The 21294-nt window shown below is 42.7% G+C and overlaps 1 protein-coding gene, 1 long non-coding RNA gene and 1 other non-coding gene across 3 annotated transcripts in view; 2 read left to right on the forward strand and 1 right to left on the reverse strand.

The window, feature by feature from the left end:
- The first annotated feature begins 5460 nt into the window (after positions 1-5460).
- Positions 5461-5532, forward strand: trnae-cuc (transfer RNA glutamic acid (anticodon CUC)). The gene has a single exon. It is a non-coding gene; the product is annotated as a tRNA-Glu (tRNA).
- Positions 5533-11479: 5947 nt separating this feature from the next.
- LOC114767956 (uncharacterized) lies at positions 11480-14907 on the reverse strand. The gene is made up of 3 exons (XR_003743008.1): positions 14644-14907; positions 12714-13777; positions 11480-12380 (listed from the first exon to the last, which is right to left on the reverse strand). It is a non-coding gene; the product is annotated as an uncharacterized LOC114767956 (long non-coding RNA).
- Positions 14908-16681: 1774 nt separating this feature from the next.
- LOC114768581 (protocadherin-10-like) overlaps positions 16682-21294 on the forward strand; it is a 46195-nt gene continuing 41582 nt past the window's right edge. Inside the window, exons 1-3 of the mRNA XM_028960937.1 lie at positions 16682-19355; positions 20531-20589; positions 20732-20847. Of these exons, the coding sequence (XP_028816770.1) occupies positions 16881-19355; positions 20531-20589; positions 20732-20847 (2650 nt within the window). The 5' untranslated portion in view covers positions 16682-16880. The remainder of the gene's footprint in view (positions 19356-20530; positions 20590-20731; positions 20848-21294) is intronic.

Below are 21294 nucleotides of genomic sequence, written 5' to 3' on the forward strand. Positions count from 1 at the left end.
TGGTATGCATGATGATGAACTGACTTTCACTGACCCGCACACCGTTGTTACACCCCCCACTTCTTTGAGCAACTCACTTTCACTCTTGGCTTGCACATGCACAAAGACAGACAGACACGCATATTTTCTTAGTCTCCAGGGCTCTCAGGTTGCTGCCATTTTCCATTTTTGCAAGAGCTCAGTAATAATAATAATGATATTAGTGGGCGTGTGACAGTGGAGTGCGGAGCGGCGCGCCTCTGCCAGTCTCCTATAAATATCTGGCCTTTTTTCACAGGCAACCCGAGACGCTGCTGCGCACACTGCAGTTTACACAGCTGATGAACATGTGCAAGCGGCTCTCCTCTCTTCTCGGCCCATGCTCTCTCCTCCCTTCCTTTCTCCTCCCTTCCTCTTTGCCCACCACTCCGTCACGTCTTCTTTCACACTTCTCGCTCCTTTGCTGTCACGCCGGCTCAGGTTTTCTGCTCTCTGATGGCTCCTGCAACCATTCTGCCCTGGCTCCTGTTTTGCACTGTGATGAATGTGGTGGTGACACCAAGTCACCAAGGGTCAGGATGATGTATGGCTTGGTTTTGAAATGGAAAATTCTGTGAATCTCCCTAGTTGTATCTTATCTGTACTATTTTCTCAATCGTAACACAGTTTCAACTTTCTGGTCTTGAAATTAGACTTTCAGTGTGTTTCTATTATGTAGACTACATGGTATGTATGAATAATTACTAGTGACCATGCAGGTCTTACATTTCTGTCAAACCAATCCTCTTTCCTTTCTTCTGGCCAACATCTGTTGTAGTAATCAGAAATTGGACCCCCAAAGGGGGTGTTCATACACGTGCTTGGCTGGCCACACACACACATACACACTTTCTTTTTTAAAATTGCACTATTCATAGGCTATTCACACATCCTGTTTTGGTGAAATAAAAAAACAACAACACTCAGATAGACATGAAATAGGAGACTCTGGTTGATGCCATGTTATTGTGGTGCTAAATAATGTGTAAATGTATGTTCATATATTTTCTTTGATTGACAGTGGTATGGATGATTGAACTAAATTAGTGATTTAAATGTCTCTGCCGCCCCCTGTTGGACACGCACTGACACTGATAATATGTATTTTGGAGTTCTTATATAGTTTTAAGTGGGTTCTTTGTATAAACATAAGTTCGTATGTTAAAAAATAAAACTGTGGAATATTCTGAAATTGGATATTTTGTTTCCAATTTCATCTTAAAATGTATACAGATTGAAGCCTCCCATTGGTCAATTTGAATAAGGTCTTTGGATCTTCACTTGCATCCATGTGAAGCAATCTATCCCATTAATACCGGTTGTGTTTATAGAATGATGATATATATGTGTGTGTGTATGTATATATGATTATATTTAACCCATCACTCTGAGTGTGCAGTGGGCAGCCATGACAGGTGCCCAGTGGGTGGGGATGGTGCTTTGCTCAGTGGCACCTCTGTGGCACCTCGACAGATCAGGATTCGAACCGGCAACCTTCTCATTACAGGGCTGTTTACTTAACCACTAGGCCACCATTGCCCCTTTGTGTGTGTTTGTGTGTGTGTGTGTGTGTGTGTGTGTGTGTGTGTTTAACAGGCTTCAAGAAAAACAGACATTTCACAGTAAAATGATTAATGCACCTTGTATATTGAAGAAGGAACAAAAGCAAGAACAAGTCCCCACTGTAACTCGACTGAGCTCACGTTTCATAACAGTGGTATAAATGTTGCTGGTGAAATTAAACTTGCAGACTTTTGATTTAAATGGACCCAAACTGGACCCAACAACAAGCTATTATTATTATCATTAAAAAGCAAATCAGCTTATAGGTGAAAATGAACTGGTCTTAGACATGTATTTAAATTTGGGCTTTTAAATATATAACAGTGGTTCAGGAGAGTAAATGTGCTCGACCGACTTACTAAAGGAAAATATCTCACATATGTTTGTCACGCTGGGTAGCTCAGGGGATACTTCAACTGCGTCACCGGTTAACTAACCTGCTGGTCCACGGGCCAAAGGTTCAAACCCCGGGTGCAGTCCAGCGTTTTAATACTGGCGATGGTTTTCTAACTTTCTTTACGGTTTGATTAGTTCTGCTTACACTTAAATTCTTATTTACAAACGTTTACAAGCTCTTTAGTTTACTTTTCTTCTATCTTTTTTTTATTATGATTCACCAACGCGGCCAGTAGGGGTCAGTAAAAAAACAGAAAATCCTATTGGCTTTTAAACCAGGAAACGTGTTGTACTCCACATCCTGTTTATTTTATATTTATATATGACTGGGTGCTAGTAGCCACATAGTCACAAGTTCAAACCTCAATTGTTGTGCCCCTGAGTCCCTGAGTAAGACACTTAACACTGTATTCAGGGGGACTGTCCCTGAAAATACTGACTGTAAGTCTCTCTGGATAAGGGTGTCTGATAAATGCTTACATGTTATCATATTTGAACTTACACTAGGATACACTATGGAAACCCATAGAACCATCTTACATAGGAATATTTTCTACCTTCACTGCAAACCATTTTTTACTGGTACTGCATCCTGCTGCAAATCTCCATATAAAGTGATAGTACATAAGTGACAGGTTCAAACTCCACATCCTACCATTATGTCCCTGAGCAAGAAATTGCTCCACAACTGTAAGTCATTCAGTCATGTTTAAAATTTGTATAATGTCTGTACATGTCTATAAGACCATAATTGAATATTGTATAATGATTGTCTATTGTTTATTGTTGTATTCTGATGTTGAAGTGAAAGAATACATATAAGGATTTTGTTATATATGAGGTTTACTTTAGTTTCTGTGTAAGAGCACAGCAAACTAGAAGACTAATTCCACAATGAAAATATTCTTTGTATGTGGCTTATAGAATGGACTCTGATCCTTCCACTCAGAACAGTCTGCACAGTCGCAAGCTTGGGATTGTAGAATTAAATCGGTGTGAGAGAAGTATTTTCCTGTTTTTTCCTTGCCGTCTTAGTAAATGAAAGACAAGTACTCTGAACTGAGTAAGGCTTAAACCTGGGTAAATTGTAGGAGACCAGCTCATAAAAGCATCTCAGCTTAGAGTTCACTTGACGCCAGGTAGCTCAGGGGTTATATCACCGGTCTCCAGTCTCACGGTCCGTGGGCATGAGGTTCGAATCCCGGGCGCGGTCTGGCGTTTTTATGCTGCTCTGGTGCATTATTGTTTTGGATGACTGAAAAAAAGTTGCCAAGCTTCCTCACTGACGTACCTGCTGTGCTGCAGTGTGTCACAATGACAATCACTTCACTTTCATGCCTGACCCAGCAGAAGAATATAATCGCTGAGGTTACTTGTGGAAGTCGCTGTGGAAAAGTTTATGTTTTAAATGCAACACATGTGAATTAGTTGTTGAAAGGTAAAGATAAATGGTATTTAACTTATTTCATTAGATCTCAAAACTGCATATGGATACACGCACATCGGTCCCATACTTCCATAATTGTGTTTTTAGAAGTATTACAGTACTGATCTGCATAATCATGTGAATATGTCACTGTCAAGCTTTTAATACTAGTGTGTTTATTAACTTTAGGAAGTGTTAATTGTATTACGTAAAAAAAGTATTTTGTAATGCAGTTTGATAAATGACCAGTAAGGGTCAGAAAAAGTCAAGAAAACCTTGGAAACACGTTCTACAGCAGACTTTCTTTAAGTTTATTAAATTAATTATTTAATTAATTTAGCTATTTCTGGAAATCCCATTACACCATGAAACGAGGCAGCTCTTTGTGATCGTATTATTTTCAGAACTTTTAATTCACGCTTTTAGCAATAGATGAAACAAAACCAAGGATTTATGCCGTTTACAAATGTTGCTTTTTACTGTTACTTGAGAAATTAAACATATTTGCTTGCACTCTCAATGTCTCGATTCCCTCCAGGCCAATGTGGATGGATGCAATATTTCTAGAAGCTGTAATGACTCTACAGAGTTAAATGCAGAAATTATAATATATCTACACAGAACTCATCTGCATGCAGTCATTAATTTTTTGCAAAAGGTACTAAAGCTACTTAAAACTAGGTGCTAGGTGCTGTTTTGGTTTATGTTAATGATTATGGCTAATGAAAATCCGAAAATCAGTCTGTGATCAATCAAATCAGTAGAGAGAGATGCAGGAATAAAATAGGCCTACAGTTTGAATTAAGCTACAACGAAACAAATGTATTGTTTTTGTCCATGATGAAACAGTCTCTGTTGCCTTTTATATGAGCAGTCGTGTAGTTTCTCCACAAGGTGGCAGTCTAGGATCATTTTTAGAGACGCATTCAACTTCTGAAGGAGAATGACTGTAGTAAATTGACAGTAAATTGACTCTCTCTGTTTGGTTGCTTTGTGGAAAGGTGTATGTGAAAAAGTGTAAAAAGATCACATTTTCTCTATCTTTAGTTTTTCAATAACATTACCATATCATATTATTTGAGTAATATATATATATATATATATATATATATATATATATATATATATATATATATATATACACACACACACACACACACACATATATATATATAATATGTCAAATTTCAAGCTTTTAATACTAGTGTGTTAATTAATTTTAGAAACTGTTAATTGTATTACGTTTATATTTAAAAAAAATACAAATTTAAAGCAGTTTGATAATTGACCAGTAAGGGTCACACAAAGTCAGGAAATGCTGGAAACACGCTCTACAGCAGAGGTTGTTTAAATGATTTATTTACTTAATTTAATTATTTATGGAAATTACATTACACCATGAAATGAGGCAGCTTTTTGTGGTCTTATTATTTGCAGAACTTTCAATTCCTGTTTTTAGCAAAAAGCAACACATGTAAATTAGTCGTTGAAAGGTAAAGATAAATGATTTCACAAGACCTCAGAACTGCATATGGACACACATACATCAGTCCCATACTTCTATAATTGTGTTTTTAGAAGTATTACAGTACCAATCTGCATAATAGTGTGAACATGTCAAATTTCAAGCTTTTAATACTAGTGTGTTTATTAATTTTAGGAACTGTTAATTGTATTACGTTTGTATTAAAAAAAAATCTTTTTTTTAATCAGTTTGATAATTGACCAGTAGGGGTCAGACAAAGTCAGGAAATTATGGAAACGCTCTACAGCAGACTTTTTTTTAAAGGTCATTTAAATAATTTATTTAATTTATTTATCTATTTCAGGCAGTACAACTACAGTCCTCCACTCTACCAGCTGAGCTATCAAAGGAACAAACAATACACAACCAGCATTATATATGAACGTGTGTCAAAAAGAAGAACTGAGAACCAGAACTGGGTTGTAAAAACAACAAAAATCTTTTAGTCAGTAAGAAAATAATAATATGGATTCCACTTACAACAAAAAACTAAATAGTGACAGAACTTTTTTAATCAATTACAATGAGAAGGTCCCTGGTGGTCTAGTGGTTAGGATTCGGCGCTCTCACCGCAGTGGCCTGGGTTTGATTCCCGGTGAGGGAAAGATTTGTAAGGTTCTTCCCTTTATGATTTTCAGGATTTTTCCTTAGAAAAAATTTCTTCAAGCCAGAAATTATCTAGCGATCCAAGTTTTTCAAGGTTAGGATTCAGGTCTCTTATCCAACTGCCCGGGGTCCCGTCCCCGTCTAGAAAGGGACGTAAAAATTTGCCATTTAGCCAGGCCTTGGCTGTACAGCAAAATCTCTTTTAGTCAGCAAGACACTTTTAAATCTTGAATTAGCCAATAGTACCTGGTGGTCTAGTGGTTTGGATTTGGTCCTAGGTTCAATTCCCCGGTCAGGGAAGGTTTGTAACATTTTATTTCTTTTTTCTGTTCAGGATTTTTTCTTCGAAAAAAAAGTCCTTCAAGACGGAATTGAACAAAATTTACATTTGATTGAACAAAATTGAACAACCAAGATTGAACAAAACTGAACAACCAAGATTGAACAAAATTGAACAAAAATTACATTTTTCTGATTTTTATATAGAAAATAAGTCCTTTGAGCCAGAATTGAACCGGCGACCTAAGGATTACAGGGAGTAGAACTACAGTCTTCCGCTCTATCAGCTGAGCTCAGGGGATACTTCAACTCTGTCACCGGTATATCTAATCTCCAGGTCCACGAGCCAGAGGTTCAAACTCTGGGTGCAGTCCAGCGTTTTGATTCTGGCTATGGGTTTCTAACTTTCTTTACTGTTTGTTTAGTTCAGCTTGCATTTAAATTCTGTTTTACAAACGTTTTCAAGCTCTTTAGTTTACATCTTTTCTTTCTGATTTTGATGACGATTCACCAAAGTGGCCAGTAGGGGTCAGTAAAAACTGGCTTTTAAACTAGGAAACGTGTTGTACTCCACATCCTGTTTATTTTATATTTAATTGCTTGTAGCCACAAAGTTATAAGTTCGAGCCTCAGTTATTGAAAGACAAGTACGCTGAACTGAGTAAAGCTTAAACCTGGGTAAATTGTACAAGACCAGCTCATAAGAGCATCTCTCTACTTCTCTCATACCCCCCGCCCCACTGGCAGGGGAGGGGGCACAGGCTTGCTCATTTCCAAGGACTGGAAATTCACTCCCGTTTCTGCTATTCAAACAACCAGTTTTGAGTTCCATGCAGTAACTATTACACACCCAGTAAAAATGTCCATAGTTGCTGTATATCGTCCTCCAGGTCCGCTGGGGAACTTTGTAGAGGAACTAGACACAACTCTCTCCTCAATTATAGATGAGGAACTGCCCCTTGTGCTACTAGGAGACTTCAACCTCGATCTCCTCAAGCCACAAACAACTGACTTCCAACACTTCATCTCTGCTTCCAACTTCACACTTCTCTGCACGCCCGCAACACACAGAGCTGGAAAACAACTAGATCTCGTACTCACACGCAAATGCTCCACAGCCAACACATCTGTCATTTCTCTACATCTATCCGATCACTCTTTTATTCACTTCAGACTATCCCCCCAAACCCACCTCACACTTAACACAATTTCGCCGTAATCTCCGCACCCTCTGGCCTACTCAACTGTCTTCCGCTGTTTCCTCTGAGCTCTCCCCCCTAGACATCCTCTCTATTCAGGACACTAACTGTGCTACAGACATCCTCTACTCCACACTAACATCTTGCCTCGAGAGACTCTGCCCTCTAACCTCAAAACCAACACATGCGACTCCACCCTCGCCGTGGATCTTTGACGAGGTTCGCCGCCACAGGACCCATCATAGAGCAGCTGAAAAGCAGTGGAGGAAATCCAAGTGCCCGCTTCAACTTAATTAGTATCAATCAAAGTATTAAAAAAAGTATCAATCTCTCCTGAAATTCTTCTCTGCTGCTGTCACTACAGCAAAGACCAGATACTTCCAGGACAAAGTAAGCAACTGCAATGACTCTCGAAAACTTTTCTCGACTTTCAACCGTCTCCTGAATCCTCCACCCCTCCCCCCTCCACTTCTCTCTCATCTGAAGACTTCACTACCTTCTTCACAGAGAAGGTGGCTGACATTAGCAAACAATTCTCACCGCCTAACCCCAGACCCCGTCCTGCTGTTACCTCTGAAACCAGGAATCTGTCTTCCTTTACTCCCCTCTCTGAATCAGACGTGTCTAAATTTCTCCAGTCTAGTCAACGTACCTGCTGTGCTGCAGTGTGTCACAATGACAATCACTTCACTTCCATGCCTGATCCAGCAGAAGAATATCATCACTGAGGTCACTTGTGGAATTCGCTGTGAAAAAGTACATGTTTTAAATGCAACACATGTAAATTACTCCACAATTTTTGTTTTTAGCAATAGATGAAACAAAAGCAAAAACAGGTCCCCACTGTAACTCGACTGAGCTCATGTTTCATAGCAGTGTTGCTTGTGAAATTAAACTTGCGCACTTTCGATATAATCAGATTAAAGGCATATTTCTAGTTTTAGATGCATTACTGAAAGCTGGCGTATTGGTAGAGGAGATAAACAATGTGTGTGTTCTCCAGGGACTAGTAGGGAAGGTTCTCTTACCTTCCGAAATGGATTTTTTGTAGAGAGAGTTGCCCAAACTAGACTGATAAACAAGGTAATATTATTATCATCGTTAAAAAAAGCAAATCAATGCACATGTCAGCTTACAGGTGAAAATGAACTGGTCTTAGACATGTATTTAAATTTGGCCTTTTAAATATATCACAGTGCTTCAGGAAAGTAAATATGCTCAACCGACTTACTAAAGGAAGACATCTCACATTCACTTGTCACGCTGGGTAGCTCAGGGGATACTTCAACTCCGTCACCGGATATCTAATGTTCCGGTCTCGTCCAGAGGTTCGAACCAAAGCTTTTTAGTTTACATCTTTTCTTTATGATTTTGATGATGATTCACCAAAGCAGCCAGTAGGAGTCAGTGAAAAACAGAAAAACCTATTGGCTTTTCAAACTAGGAAACGTGTTGTACTCCACATCCTGTTTATTTTATATTTATATATGACTGGGTGCTAGTAGCCACAAAGTCAAAAGTTCATTGCAGTGAGTAGTTTTGTTTTTATGATGCTTTGCCAAGTGTATTGTTTCAAATAATGTTAATCTGTCCGATTTGGTTGTTTTAAGTTAGGGCTTATACTGTGACATTTCTACTGCTTTGCAGCCGAGGTAGCGAGGCTCTTTGCTCCATATAATGTCAGGGTGAGAAGGAGTTTTACGAGACGGCCAGCTGTACAAAGCCAAGTTCATCAAAGGAGCTACACCCGCACTTTCTACTGTTTGGCAGACAATGAGGCTGATAAAGTTCCAAGCATTCTGCTTATAGCAGACCTTCTTGCCTCTGGACTTGGAGAGAAAAAAGTGACTTATTGAGTTTTTAAGCATTAGGCCTATGTGTATTTATATTTAGGAAATGACCATGATCCCATGGTTGTAACAAATAAACTGATGGAAGTGTTTCCAAAGCTAGAAGAAGGAGGAAAGGAAAGAAGGAGGAAAATTGCAGGATGTACTCTCAGTCGAAAACTTGCATTACTTCAGTGTCCCAGCACTGGATACACCCTTGACTATCTGAAAGATCCAGCAACGATGATCGGACATGCTACGTTCTACATACGTCCACTTCAAGAGGACCTTCCACTTGATTGTGTAAATTACATTAGATATCGATTCATTATCATATAAGATGCATGTTCACTGATGAATAAAACTAAAATTCAATATTATTGTGGCGGGTCGAGAAACTGACACCACACAACCATAAATTTAACGTGGGGTTCTTTATTTGCGAGCTGCTCAGAACAGCTGGGTTTTTGTTTCCTCACACTAACAGAAAATAAACATGGACCCCTGATTCCAATGAACAGATAACAAAGATAAAATAAAATGTCCAAAATAACAGTATCCAGAAAAACACAGTATTCAAAATAACAGTACCAAAAGAAAATACGTTATTCAAAATACGGCATTCAAAATACGGCAGTGGCCTCTGACTGCACAGTAAAACACAGAAAATTAGATTAATTTCAATTAAACAAAACAGAAATTATTGGTGTAGCCTCTGCAACTTACGTCTCAGGTTCCTTAGAAACTCTTTACAACGTTGCTTGCAATGGCTTATGCCACACACCACGGCACTAAAGAAAACACATACCGTCACATGTCTGAAAATAGACATTAACAAGAAATCTGCGCATTTCATCGGCACACAACACATTCATTTTATGCATTTTAATTTTAATTCCGCTCGCGGTTACACCTTTATGAAAGCATTTCTTTATTACCGCCGGACGTATAACTCTTTGTTTCTCCATAATTGCATAGCATAACGCCGAAACTCACGTATCATGCTCCGTGGACACAAGAACGTTTTTCACTCCTCAGCAATACCGAGTTCGCTACACCTCGCCATGTGCGCCCCTTTGCTGCTCGCCGCTACCTGTGGAGACCGGAAAATACAACCTGAGCCCTCACTTCACAGTGACCCAGTGATCTTCCGCCACCCATGGGCAAAAATGCGTACATTACTTAGATCAGGAGAAATTGGAATTTCCCACCCGGTTACATTATTATATATTATTATATTTGTTTTTGGTTACAGAGCCCGGGCTGCTCCTCTGGACTAATCATCACCTGCATCACTTGTCAGAAAGAAGTTCCCTTCTCAGACATGAAACTTCACAGAGTGGACTGTTATGGGTATGTTGCATAAGACCTATGAGACCTGCATTATCAGTTCCTTGACAAGAAAATGTCTATTTCATACTTTAGTGCACTGAAATAAAGAAGTATGACTATATTAATTGTGTGAACTTTAAGGACACCCATGCAGGAATCAGGTAGAGATCAAGTCAGGAGCCAAGAGGAAGAAAATCCATCCACAGTCAGTGACAGTGTTCCAGTGAGACCTGAAACACCAGCAGAAAATGCAGTATTACTAATAGTGATTGACAATGAGGATGTCACACGGTGAGTTCTGTGACGCATTTGCAGACATGCTAGGGGCTGGGGAGGAGGATCGGGGGCGTTTGGTCTGTGGGGGAGAGACTGGCGGGGAATGGGGACGTGGAGGAAGAGAATAGGAAGGGTTGCCCAGGAACGTGGGCGGGACGGGAGGACGTCTTGGGAGGCAGGAAGGCCGGGGAACATGTATGTCGAAAGAACCAAGCAATTCTTTGTGTCGGGGGCAGGCGAAGGTCGTAATTCATTGGTCGATAGATCTAGGTCGTGGTTTAAGGCAGCGAGCGTCTCGAATGAGTAGTCTCATACAAAGAGCGTGCAGCGTCTCCTCGGGGTCACCCAAATTTTATACTCGACGCTGCACTCTTCCGTTTCCTCTTCCGGGTCGTGGTCTTCTCGGTTGGTCTGGCGCTCTCTGGTGGGCTGGATGCGTGTTGGCCATGACAGAGGAATTTGATCACACAGAATCCAACAATGGTTTGTGTCATTACATTAGGGCTGTTATAAAGCATTACATACATTTAGTAGAATGATAACGTTTGAAACATAATAAATAAATGTTATATGTCTACTTAGGTAATTCAGGTAAAATTGAATTTGAAAAAAAAAAATAGATCTGAATAGGTTATGACTAACCTGTCAATAATGTTGATAAAAAAAAAAAATAATATTGTTCAGGAGAACTGATGCACACAAAGCCTAACCTTTAAGAGAATCTGGGGTAAAACAAAATGGCAAAGTTTGATTTAATTTGTTTTTGTTGCCATTTAGACTGGAGGCTTATTAAAGAGCCAGCTCAAGCTCAGTTTTTAAGCAGAATCTACTCTGGGAACATGTTTCTGGTTAAGGAATAGGGTACAATATTGTACACTCTGGGTTGTTTGGTTAACTCTGATAAGGGTTAAATAGACAGATTTTAAACATAACATTGATGCTGTTAATTGTTTAGTAGTGAAAATTAACTTGATATTCAGTCATTGCCCACAGCTAAAGTTCTTCAAAAACGTATAACTGCTGCATTTCATTGCTCTTAAAAAATATTTCTCACTTCTTTTAAGTATTGACAGTATTGCATCTGTTAGCTCTCAGGTATGGGTGCTGAGCAAGAGATTATTCATTCTGAACATCAGCTTGTTGAAGTAAAACTAGTGCAATAGTTGAATTTATGTATGTCTTTATTTTAATTTCCAGGTGTATGGGTTGAGGATGTTTATTGTATAATATGGATGTGTTTTGTCTCTGAGGTGATTGGGAGGACTATGCGTCAGATAAAGCAGTTGAGGAAGGGATTTAAAGATGTGATTGTATGGCCTCTGCTCACATCTCGGCCAGATGTTGTCCCACTTCTTTTCCCCAAGATGGCAGAAAAGCAGTTTACATCCCAGGTATTTGTGACACATTGTGTCTTTGTATTGAAATAAGCTGGTTAAAATGTTATACACCTTCTTTCTTTCCAGATCCTTCTAGACAAAATCACATGGCCAGCTGAGGAAAGTGATGAAGAAGATGAAGAATTTGACATTGAGAGTGGTTTCCTAAAGATGTTCATTGAAACAGGTAAAAGATATGAACAATTATACTTGTATAATAGATGAAGTGCTTCAGAATTTAAACAGTTGTAATACTTTAAATAATTTTTAAATAATAAACTAAACGTTTGCTATTCTCTAATCTATTCTGATCTTTAGCTTCATCAGGGACACTGACCCAACTCTGAAGCTGCCAGCCCCCTTCAAAAACTACAAGGACTTTAAAGAATCTAAATAAAGCTGTGTTTTATTTACAACCAAAATGCAAAAATATTGTTTTATATAACAAGAGTTTGTTTTAAATACTCTCGTATTTTTTGTTCATGCTTGCTTATTACAGCATGCTGAGTTGTGATTGTGAGGTCCATTCCAGTCAATCCCATAGTCCTCTGAAACCTGAATGAAACAAACTAGATTAGTCTTGTTACAGCTGCATTCAAATTTCACAAGAGATTGTTTCTGAATACATGTGTCTGATGAACCTTAATATTAAAATATTTCTATACAAATTAGAAACTTTTAAGAAAAAGACTAGGTCAGCCCATTTGTTGTAATATACAGTAATTGCCCCAATTATCATCATAATGTTAGTCTTAAATGTATAAGAATTTAGCATAAAAAAGTAATCCACAATTTATCAAAGATACGTCAGCAATTCAACTTTTTAACTCCTACTTAACACTTTGAGCTTTATGACATTTTGTGACACTTTGTGAACACAATCTTTACCTCTGCAGGATCTTCCATGGGACCTTGCTCTCTGTATCTCGTCCAGAGTTGCTGTGGTGATCGATTTTTTTCAGGTCTGAGAGCATGAAAGTTCCAGGCATCTCTAAAGGAGGAAGATTCATGCAGGGAATAAACTTCTGCCAGTGATGTGTGACTTCCTGTTGTTACCCCTGCTTCTGATCCTAAATTCTGCAACATCAGTTTCTTTACTTTACTTTACTTTACTTTACTTTACTTTATTTGGCAGACGCTTTTATCCAAAGCGACTTACAATGGGAAGACACCAGCAATTCTCGTTCGATTTCTATAGAATATCAAGTATACAAACTAAGAGCCCTGATAAGGCTTAGACTTGTCAGACGAATCCGGGGGGTTTCTCCCCACCTTTATCGGAACGTACCCTTGAAGGCAGCCTGTACTGCTCAAAAGCAGCACTAAAGCTCTGTAACACAGTGCTCGCCCTTCTATTGCCAGCCACAATTAGGTACAGCACTAATCGGCTAAAACCATTCACTCCTCCATGGACAATAAATCTCCACCTGGAAGGCAGTTTTAAAACAAAAAGAACCACATTATAAATTAAATAAATGCATTTGTAAGACATTTCTTGAAAGGTGTATTGGTTATAAGCAACTATCTAATAGCTTATGAGCGTATGGTTACCATCAATATGCCATAAGCAGTTTGGTCGTGAGATTACTAAGGACTGAACCTGTATCTGGGTGGCCTGGGTTGACAGATAAGGGCGGATTCGTCTGATATTGTAGAGAAGGAATCTACATGAGTGGGAAAGGTTGCTGATGTGAGTCGAGAAGGAGAGTTGGTTGTCTAACGAGTTGGACTGTACTCTAATGGATAACAATTCAGAATGGCTAAGCAATGAACTGAACAAAAATAATAAATATCCAAATAGTTACCTTAAACCACTTTGTGGAATAACGCCAAGCGCCCTGGTCCTGGTCCTGGTCCTGGTCCGCTTCTTTGTTGCTGTTGAGCTACGGTAGCTCTCCTGGAGAAGCGCTGGAGTACGTCTTCTACGTTTGTTGTTATTCTCATGTCAATATCTTGATCGTATAGTACAGAAATAACTCAGTCTCAATTAACTCTTCAGTTTTACTTATTACATATACTGTGTCAGCAACTCCCAAATCAATGTCATCTGCAAGGTTCAGAAAACTCATTCAGATCCTCCACGAGAGCCGCCATGTTTGGAAAAATTCCTTCTGACCAAAGCAATCATCCGACTAGAAAACAGTGCTAGACCCGCCCACTGACTTTGATCGGTAAAGGTGACAGATACATTTATTTCATGATGTGCAGCAACACAGATATCCTTTTTTTAAATATCTAAAAAGTTAATGAATTAATGACACATTTAAATAGCTAAATTATTGTTATATTTATTGTATTGTGGCACTCTCCACGCTCCATAATAGGCATCTGATAAATGCTTAAATGTTAGCATATTTGAACTTACACTAGGATACACTATGGAAACCCATAGAACCATCTTACATAGGAATATTTTCTACCTTCACTGCAAACCATTTTTTACTGGTACTGCATCCTGCTGAAAATCTCCATATAAAGTGATAGTACGTAAGTGACAAGTTCAAACCCCACATCCTACCATTATGTCCCTGAGCAAGAAGTTGCTCCACAACTGTAAGTCATTCAGTCATGTTTAAAATTTGTATAATGTCTGTACATGTCTATAAGACCATAATTGTATATGTTGTATAATGATTGTGTATTGTTTTTTGTTGTATTTTGATGTTGAACACATGCATAAAATAATTTTGTTATATATGAGGTTTACATTTTTCATTAGTTTCGAATCTTGGGCGCGGCCTGGCGTTTTTATGCTGCTCTGGTGCATTATTTGTTTTGTATGACTGAAAAAAGTTGCTAAGCTTCCTCACTGACGTACCTTGAAACATAGGTGCCGTTTTTAGACCTGCAGTGCTGTTCTGTGTGCTGTGCTGCAGTGTTTCACAATGACAATCACTTCACTTCCATGCCTGATCCAGCAGAAGAATATCATCGCTGAGGTCACTTGAGGAAGTCGCTGTGAAAAAGTACATGTTTTAAATGCAACACATGTAAATTAGTCGTTGAAAGGTAAAGATAAATTATCAGTTTAACTGATTTCACAAGACCTCAGAACTGCATATGGACACACGTACATCAGTCCCATACTTCCATAATAGTGTTTTTAGAAGTATTACAGTACCAATCTGCATAATCATGTGAATATGTCACTTTTCAAGCTTTTAATAATAGTGTGTTTATTAATTTTAGGAACGGTTAATTGTATTTCGTTTGTATTTTTAAAAAATATTTTTTTCGATGCATTTCGATAAATGACCAGTAGGGGTCAGACAGAGTCACGAAATCCTGGAAACACGTTCTACAGCAGACTTTTTTTTAGTTAATTAAATTAATTATTTAATTAATAGAATTATTTCTGGAAATCACATTACACCATAAAACGAGGCAGCTCTTTCTGGTCTTATTATTTTGAGAACAATAGATTAAACAAAACCAAGGATGTATGCCGTTTACCCTTTTTGTTGCTTGTTACTGTTACTTGAGAAATTAAACATATTTGCTTGCACTCTCAATGTCTCGATTCCCTCCAGGCCAATGTGGATGGATGCAATATTCCTAGAAGCTATTGTCCCTGTAACTACTGATTGTAAGTCGCTCTGGATAAAGGGCGTCTGATAAATGCTGTAAATGTAAATATACGAAAGGTATTTAAAACTAGGTGCTTAATTTTATTTTTTTATGTTAATGAGTATGCTAATGAAAATCCGAAAATCAGTCTGCGATCAATCAAACACAGTAGAGAGAGATGCAGGAATAAAAAAAAGGCCTGCAGTCAATACCGGGCTGGGAGTGAAGAACTGGATGTTTCTTTTGAATTAAGCTACAACGAAACAAATGTATTGTTCTTTGTCCCTGATGAAACAGTATCTGTGACCTTTTTAGAAGAGCAGTCGTAGTTTCTCCACAAGGTGGCAGTCTAGGATAATTTTTGGAGACGCATTCAACTTCTGAAGGGGAATGACTGTAAATCGACAGTAAATTGACTCTCTCTGTCTGGTGGCTTTGTGAACTCAGGTGTACGAGAAAAAGTCAGAAAAAAAAAGTCAAAGCCGGTGGATGAGTTCGGCTTTAAACTTGCGCGCTGCATGTTAGACGTTTAAACGGGCGCTCGCTCTTCGGATTATTCGTCAGGAAACGTTTATATTCCTCTGTCGGGAAACGACTGATCCCGAACGGCGCGCGCTAATCCCCCCGCGCTCCGTTAATTAAAAAGAAGAGGAGGGGACCGGAGGAAGTCGCGGTTTTTCAGAAATGCAATCATTCTTGGCAAAAGCTTAACCATCTGCTTGCGGTTAAGTCGACATGCGGATTGCGTTTCGCGGTCATTTAAACCTGCGGCTGGATTTGATGTATTTGTTTTACTTTCTCGGAAAGGAGGAGGAGCTGGAAAGGAACGCGGATGACCCCCCTCTTGTCTTGTCCTCTTTAAGCGTGTAGAGAGGGAGCGGGATAATCTCCCAGAGTAAAAGATTTGTCATTTGTGCTGTGGACATCATGTCATGCGTTTGTGACATGAAAAATAAACCTTCCAGAAGATAATCTTGTGAAAAACGTCCGACCCCCCCTAAAAAAATCGATGTCTCTACGGTCCCTTAAAATATTCAAATAACATATTCTCTATATTTAAACAAATGATAATAATTCTAGTAACTGACAGATATAAGATGTCGCGGTGTCGCGAGGGTTAAACGCGTTGGCGCCGTGATCACAGCGGGTATTCAAAGTTGCCGTCCTCCAATACGAAGGCTCTCGAAGGAGCCCCCACCCCCCCTTCCTCCCACCTCCCCACCCGCCGCCTCCTCGAACCGCCTGAAATCAAAGCGCGAGCCGCCCCCGCTCACACAGCGGTGCAGCGCGCGCGGAGCGCGACACGCACGCCCCCGTCGCGCGAACTCGGGATCCTTTCTTTATTCGTGTTATTCGTTTTATTATTATTTTTCATCGTGAACTTGAATAAAACTCGGACGTGATGTGTTTGGCTTCGGCCCGGTCGTGTGTGAGGTACGTTTCGGACGGCGCCTTGTTCACCCTTTGACCTCTGTGCGCGCCGCTGAAATGGACCGGGGTCTGGCGACGCGCGCGCTCTGCCTGCTCCTGTGCGCGAGCGCCCTGGACGCGGTCCTGGCGCAGATGCGCTACTCCGTCCCCGAGGAGCTGGAACACGGCGCGTTCGTCGGGAACATCGCGGAGGACCTTGGTCTGGACGTCACCAAGCTGTCCGCGCGCCGCTTCCGCCTGGTGTCCGGCGCGCGGAGGCCGTATCTGGAGGTGAATTTAGAGAACGGGATCCTGTTCGTCAACGAAAAGATCGACCGCGAGGAGCTGTGCGAGCAGAGCCCGACTTGTCTCCTGCACCTGCAGGTCGTGATCGAATCCCCGCTGGAACTGTACCGGGTCGAGGTGGAGGTTCTGGACGTGAACGACAACTCGCCCGCGTTCCCGTGGAGCGACTTCAACCTGGAGATCGCCGAGTCGGCGGCGCCGGGCTCGCGCTTCCCGCTGGAGAGCGCGCAGGACCCTGACGCGGGTTCCAACTCCCTGCGCTCCTACCTGCTCGGCGCGAACGACCACTTCGCCCTGGACACGCAGACGCGCAACGACGGCAGCAAATTCGCCGAGCTGGTGCTGGAGGTCCCGCTCGACCGCGAGAACCGGAAGGCGCACGAGATGGTGCTGACGGCGCTGGACGGAGGCTCGCCGGAGCGCTCGGGCACGGCAAAGATCACCGTCACCGTGCTCGACGCCAACGACAACGTGCCCGCGTTCGACCGGGCTGTTTATCGGGTGACGCTGGTGGAAAACGCCCCGAGGGGCACGCTGGTGCTCAAGCTGAACGCCACGGACCGGGACGAGGGCACCAACGGCGAGGTGTCGTACTCGTTCAGTGGCCACGCGCCCTTGAAAGTGCGCGAGCTGTTCAACGTGGACTCGTACACGGGAGAGATCCGGGTGAAGGGGGTCGTGGACCACGAGAAGGCCGCCGTCTTCGAGCTGTACGTCCAGGCCAAAGACAAGGGACCTTCCGCGGTCCCCGTGCACAGCAAAGTGCTGGTCGACGTTCTGGACGTGAACGACAACGCGCCGGAGGTCATCCTGACCTCCGTGTCCACACCTGTCCAGGAGGACGCGCCGCCGGGCACGGTCATCGCCGTCGTCAGCGTTATGGACCGGGACGCGGGCGACAACGGAAACGTGGACTGCGAGGTGTCGGGCAGCGTCCCCTTCCAGCTCCACTCCTCCTTCAGGAACTACTACACGCTGGTCACCGGTCAGTTCCTCGACCGTGAAACGGTGTCCGAGTACAACATCACCCTGACCGCGCGGGACTCGGGCTCGCCGTCCCTCTCCACGAGGAAGACTGTCCTCGTCCAGGTGTCGGACGTGAACGACAACCCGCCGCGCTTCGCGCAGCCGTCCTACACCGTCTACGTGACGGAGAACAACGCCCCCGGCGCGTCCATCTGCTCGGTAACGGCCGTCGACCCCGACTCCAACCAAAACGCGTACCTGTCCTACTCCATCCTGGACGGCCAGATCCAGGGCATGCCCGTGTCCACGTACGTCTCCATCAACTCGGACAGCGGCAACATTTACGCGCTGCGCTCCTTCGACTACGAGCAGCTCCGCAACTTCCAGGTCAGAGTTCACGCGCAAGACGCGGGCTTCCCGCCGCTCGGCAGCAACGTGACCGTCAACGTGTTCATCCTGGACCAGAACGACAACACGCCGGTCATCGTGTCGCCGTCGCCCAGAAACGGCACCGCGGCCGTGGAGACGGTGTCGCGCTCGGCCGACGCGGGTCACCTCGTGGCGAAAATCACGGCGGCGGACGCGGACGCGGGGCAGAACTCGCGCCTGTCCTACCAGCTGCTGCAGGCGACCGACCCGGGGCTGTTCAGCGTCGCGCTCTACACGGGCGAGATCCGCGTGATCCGCCGCTTCTCGGACAAGGACGCCGCGAGACAGAGACTCGTCGTCCTGGTGAAGGACAACGGCCAGCCGCCCCTCACGGCCACCGTCTCCGTCCTCCTGTCCGTGGTGGACGGCGTCCCCGAGTCTCTGTCCGATTTCGGCGACCTCGCGCTGAGCCCGCGGTCCCCGTCCAACCTCGCGCTCTACCTGATCGTGTCCCTGAGCACCGTGTCGCTCATCTTCCTCCTGGCCATCATCGCGCTGGCCGCCGTCAAGTGCTACAAGGACGGGGACCACGGCGTCTCCGCGCTCGGCGCCGCCTGCTGCGGCTTGGAGCCCGACCCCCCCGCGGAGGTGCTGAAAAAGTCCAACTTGAACCACCTGCACGTCTCCTCCGGCGCGAAGGTGCCCACCGGCTGCGTGGAGAGCCACGCCGCGAGCGCGCTGTCCCAAGCCTACTGCTACAAAGTGTGCCTGAGCCCGGAGTCCGCCAAGAGCGACTTCATGTTCCTGAAGCCGTGCAGCCCCGCCACCCCGAGGAACAACGCCGACGGCGGGACCTGGAGCGCGCGCGGCCGCGCGCAGCCGGCCAACAACGGAGCCACGACGCCGAGCGAGGTGCACGCACGCACGCACGAACGCACGCACGCGAGAACTGCACGTTTCAGCTTCATTCCCAGAGCTGATGTTTTAGTATCATTACACTAACAGAGTTTCTCTAGACGCGCGTGTAGTGGGGAGATGCGGGGATTATACGCACTTTATAAATACTCCCCGTTATTACCACAGCCAGCCTTTTCCAGCACATGTCTCAAGGGCACAGAAACACTCAAGACAGGGTCGACGCACAATAGTGGCGGGTTCCGTCCATTATGGAGGGAAAATGGTAGCCGAAGTGGTAAAGGAGGGAGCTGGAGTCGGCCGAGACGTGTCGCGACTGTCGATTAGACCGCCTTGTCCTCGCGGAATATGAGGACGGGGGCGAGCGCTGATGGTGTGTGTGTGTGTGTGTGTGTGTGTGTGTGTGTGTCAGCCCAGAGAGAGAAAGCGAGGGAGCGAGAGAGAAAAAGCCGGCCTGAAATCATTATAGGAACAACTTTCAGATCATAACGTGCATATTCATAAACGATTTTTAAATATAAAAAATTGTCACATCGAAAGAATCAACGCTGTTTATTATTGTTATACTAAAATGGTAAAATAACACATTTGACCTAAAAACAGGATATTTTAATATTTCAGAGACCGAACAGTGCCGGGGGTTAATTTTTCATTTCAGTCCCGGATTCATCGTTACGCATCACGCGCGCCGTGAATTCTCGAATTAAAACGAAGGGAAGGCGTTAAAATAGTTACTTTACCCCCCTATTAATTGCGTATGCGGAGCGGCTTCCTTTGAAGATTAAAATCGTGTCTCGTTTCATCCCCGCGGTGCTCTAATTGGTTTCTGGAGGTAGAATGAATAGCGGCTCTAATAATAATCGTACATGGCATTCTCATTGTCGAGGCCTCTAAGTGAATTATTAGAGCGTGCAATCCGCGCGCTCCGACTTACACGGAGAATAAATATCACTCGCCACCGCGTGTCTGTGTCCCCTCAACCACAACCCCCCACCCCTCTACCCCAAGGATGAAAGGCATTCGAATGTCAGCCGAGTCGCCCGTCAAAAGAAAATGTTGTTCAGCTTTTGGCCACAGGGTGGCGGCCAAACCCCGCGAATATAATATATGTATGATTTTTTAAAAATGTATTTTACATTATTTGTAATTATTTGTTTTATTTGTTTTTACAGCTGAAACAACCAAATACCGACATGCCTCTTACCAAGAACCAGACCTCGTCGCTCAAAAGGTGCGATTTTTTACATTTGCATTTACAAGATGTAAATAAAAAAAATTACGTTGAAAAATATGAGCAGTAATCAGTTTCCATCACATGTAATATACTCATTCAAATGGACAAATCCTCTTTCCTGTTCCTGCTTTGCATGCAGCTATAACTCATTTAAAATGGATGGAACTCTAATGCGCAAGGCCTTGCACACGGACCCAGAGAACTTTGTCACACCAGCGGCAGGGCAGTACTGGACCTGGGGTAACCATACAAGGGGTGAGTAAACTGTTTTTATGTTTTTAACATTAGTTGCTTTCCTGTTTAGTCACTTGTTCTTAAGTCATATTATATAATATTGTCACATGAGCGGAAATGAGCGGAAATCAGCCACAACCAGCAATGACAAAGATATTCTAAATAATTAGTACCAGTTTGGACACCATTTTTTTCCTCCTACTTGAAATAATAGGACACAATCAAAGTAATATTATTATCCAAATTATTTATTTAACACTTTAAAACTGCTTTAACTATGTGATGTGCTGTTGAAAACTAAACGATAACACCAGTAAGGACACCTCAGATGGGACAAGGCTTCAGTGTAAAATGCGCTGGTCAATGTGTTCAGGCAAATAAATCTCTGATATTACTTTATGAATCATCAAGGATTTAAGCATTTAGGTGAAATAGTTTAAATGACAACTGCACTCTTGTTTTTACTTG

The sequence above is a fragment of the Denticeps clupeoides genome, chromosome 18 (assembly GCF_900700375.1).
Source record: "Denticeps clupeoides chromosome 18, fDenClu1.1, whole genome shotgun sequence".
Classification (NCBI taxonomy): domain Eukaryota; kingdom Metazoa; phylum Chordata; class Actinopteri; order Clupeiformes; family Denticipitidae; genus Denticeps; species Denticeps clupeoides.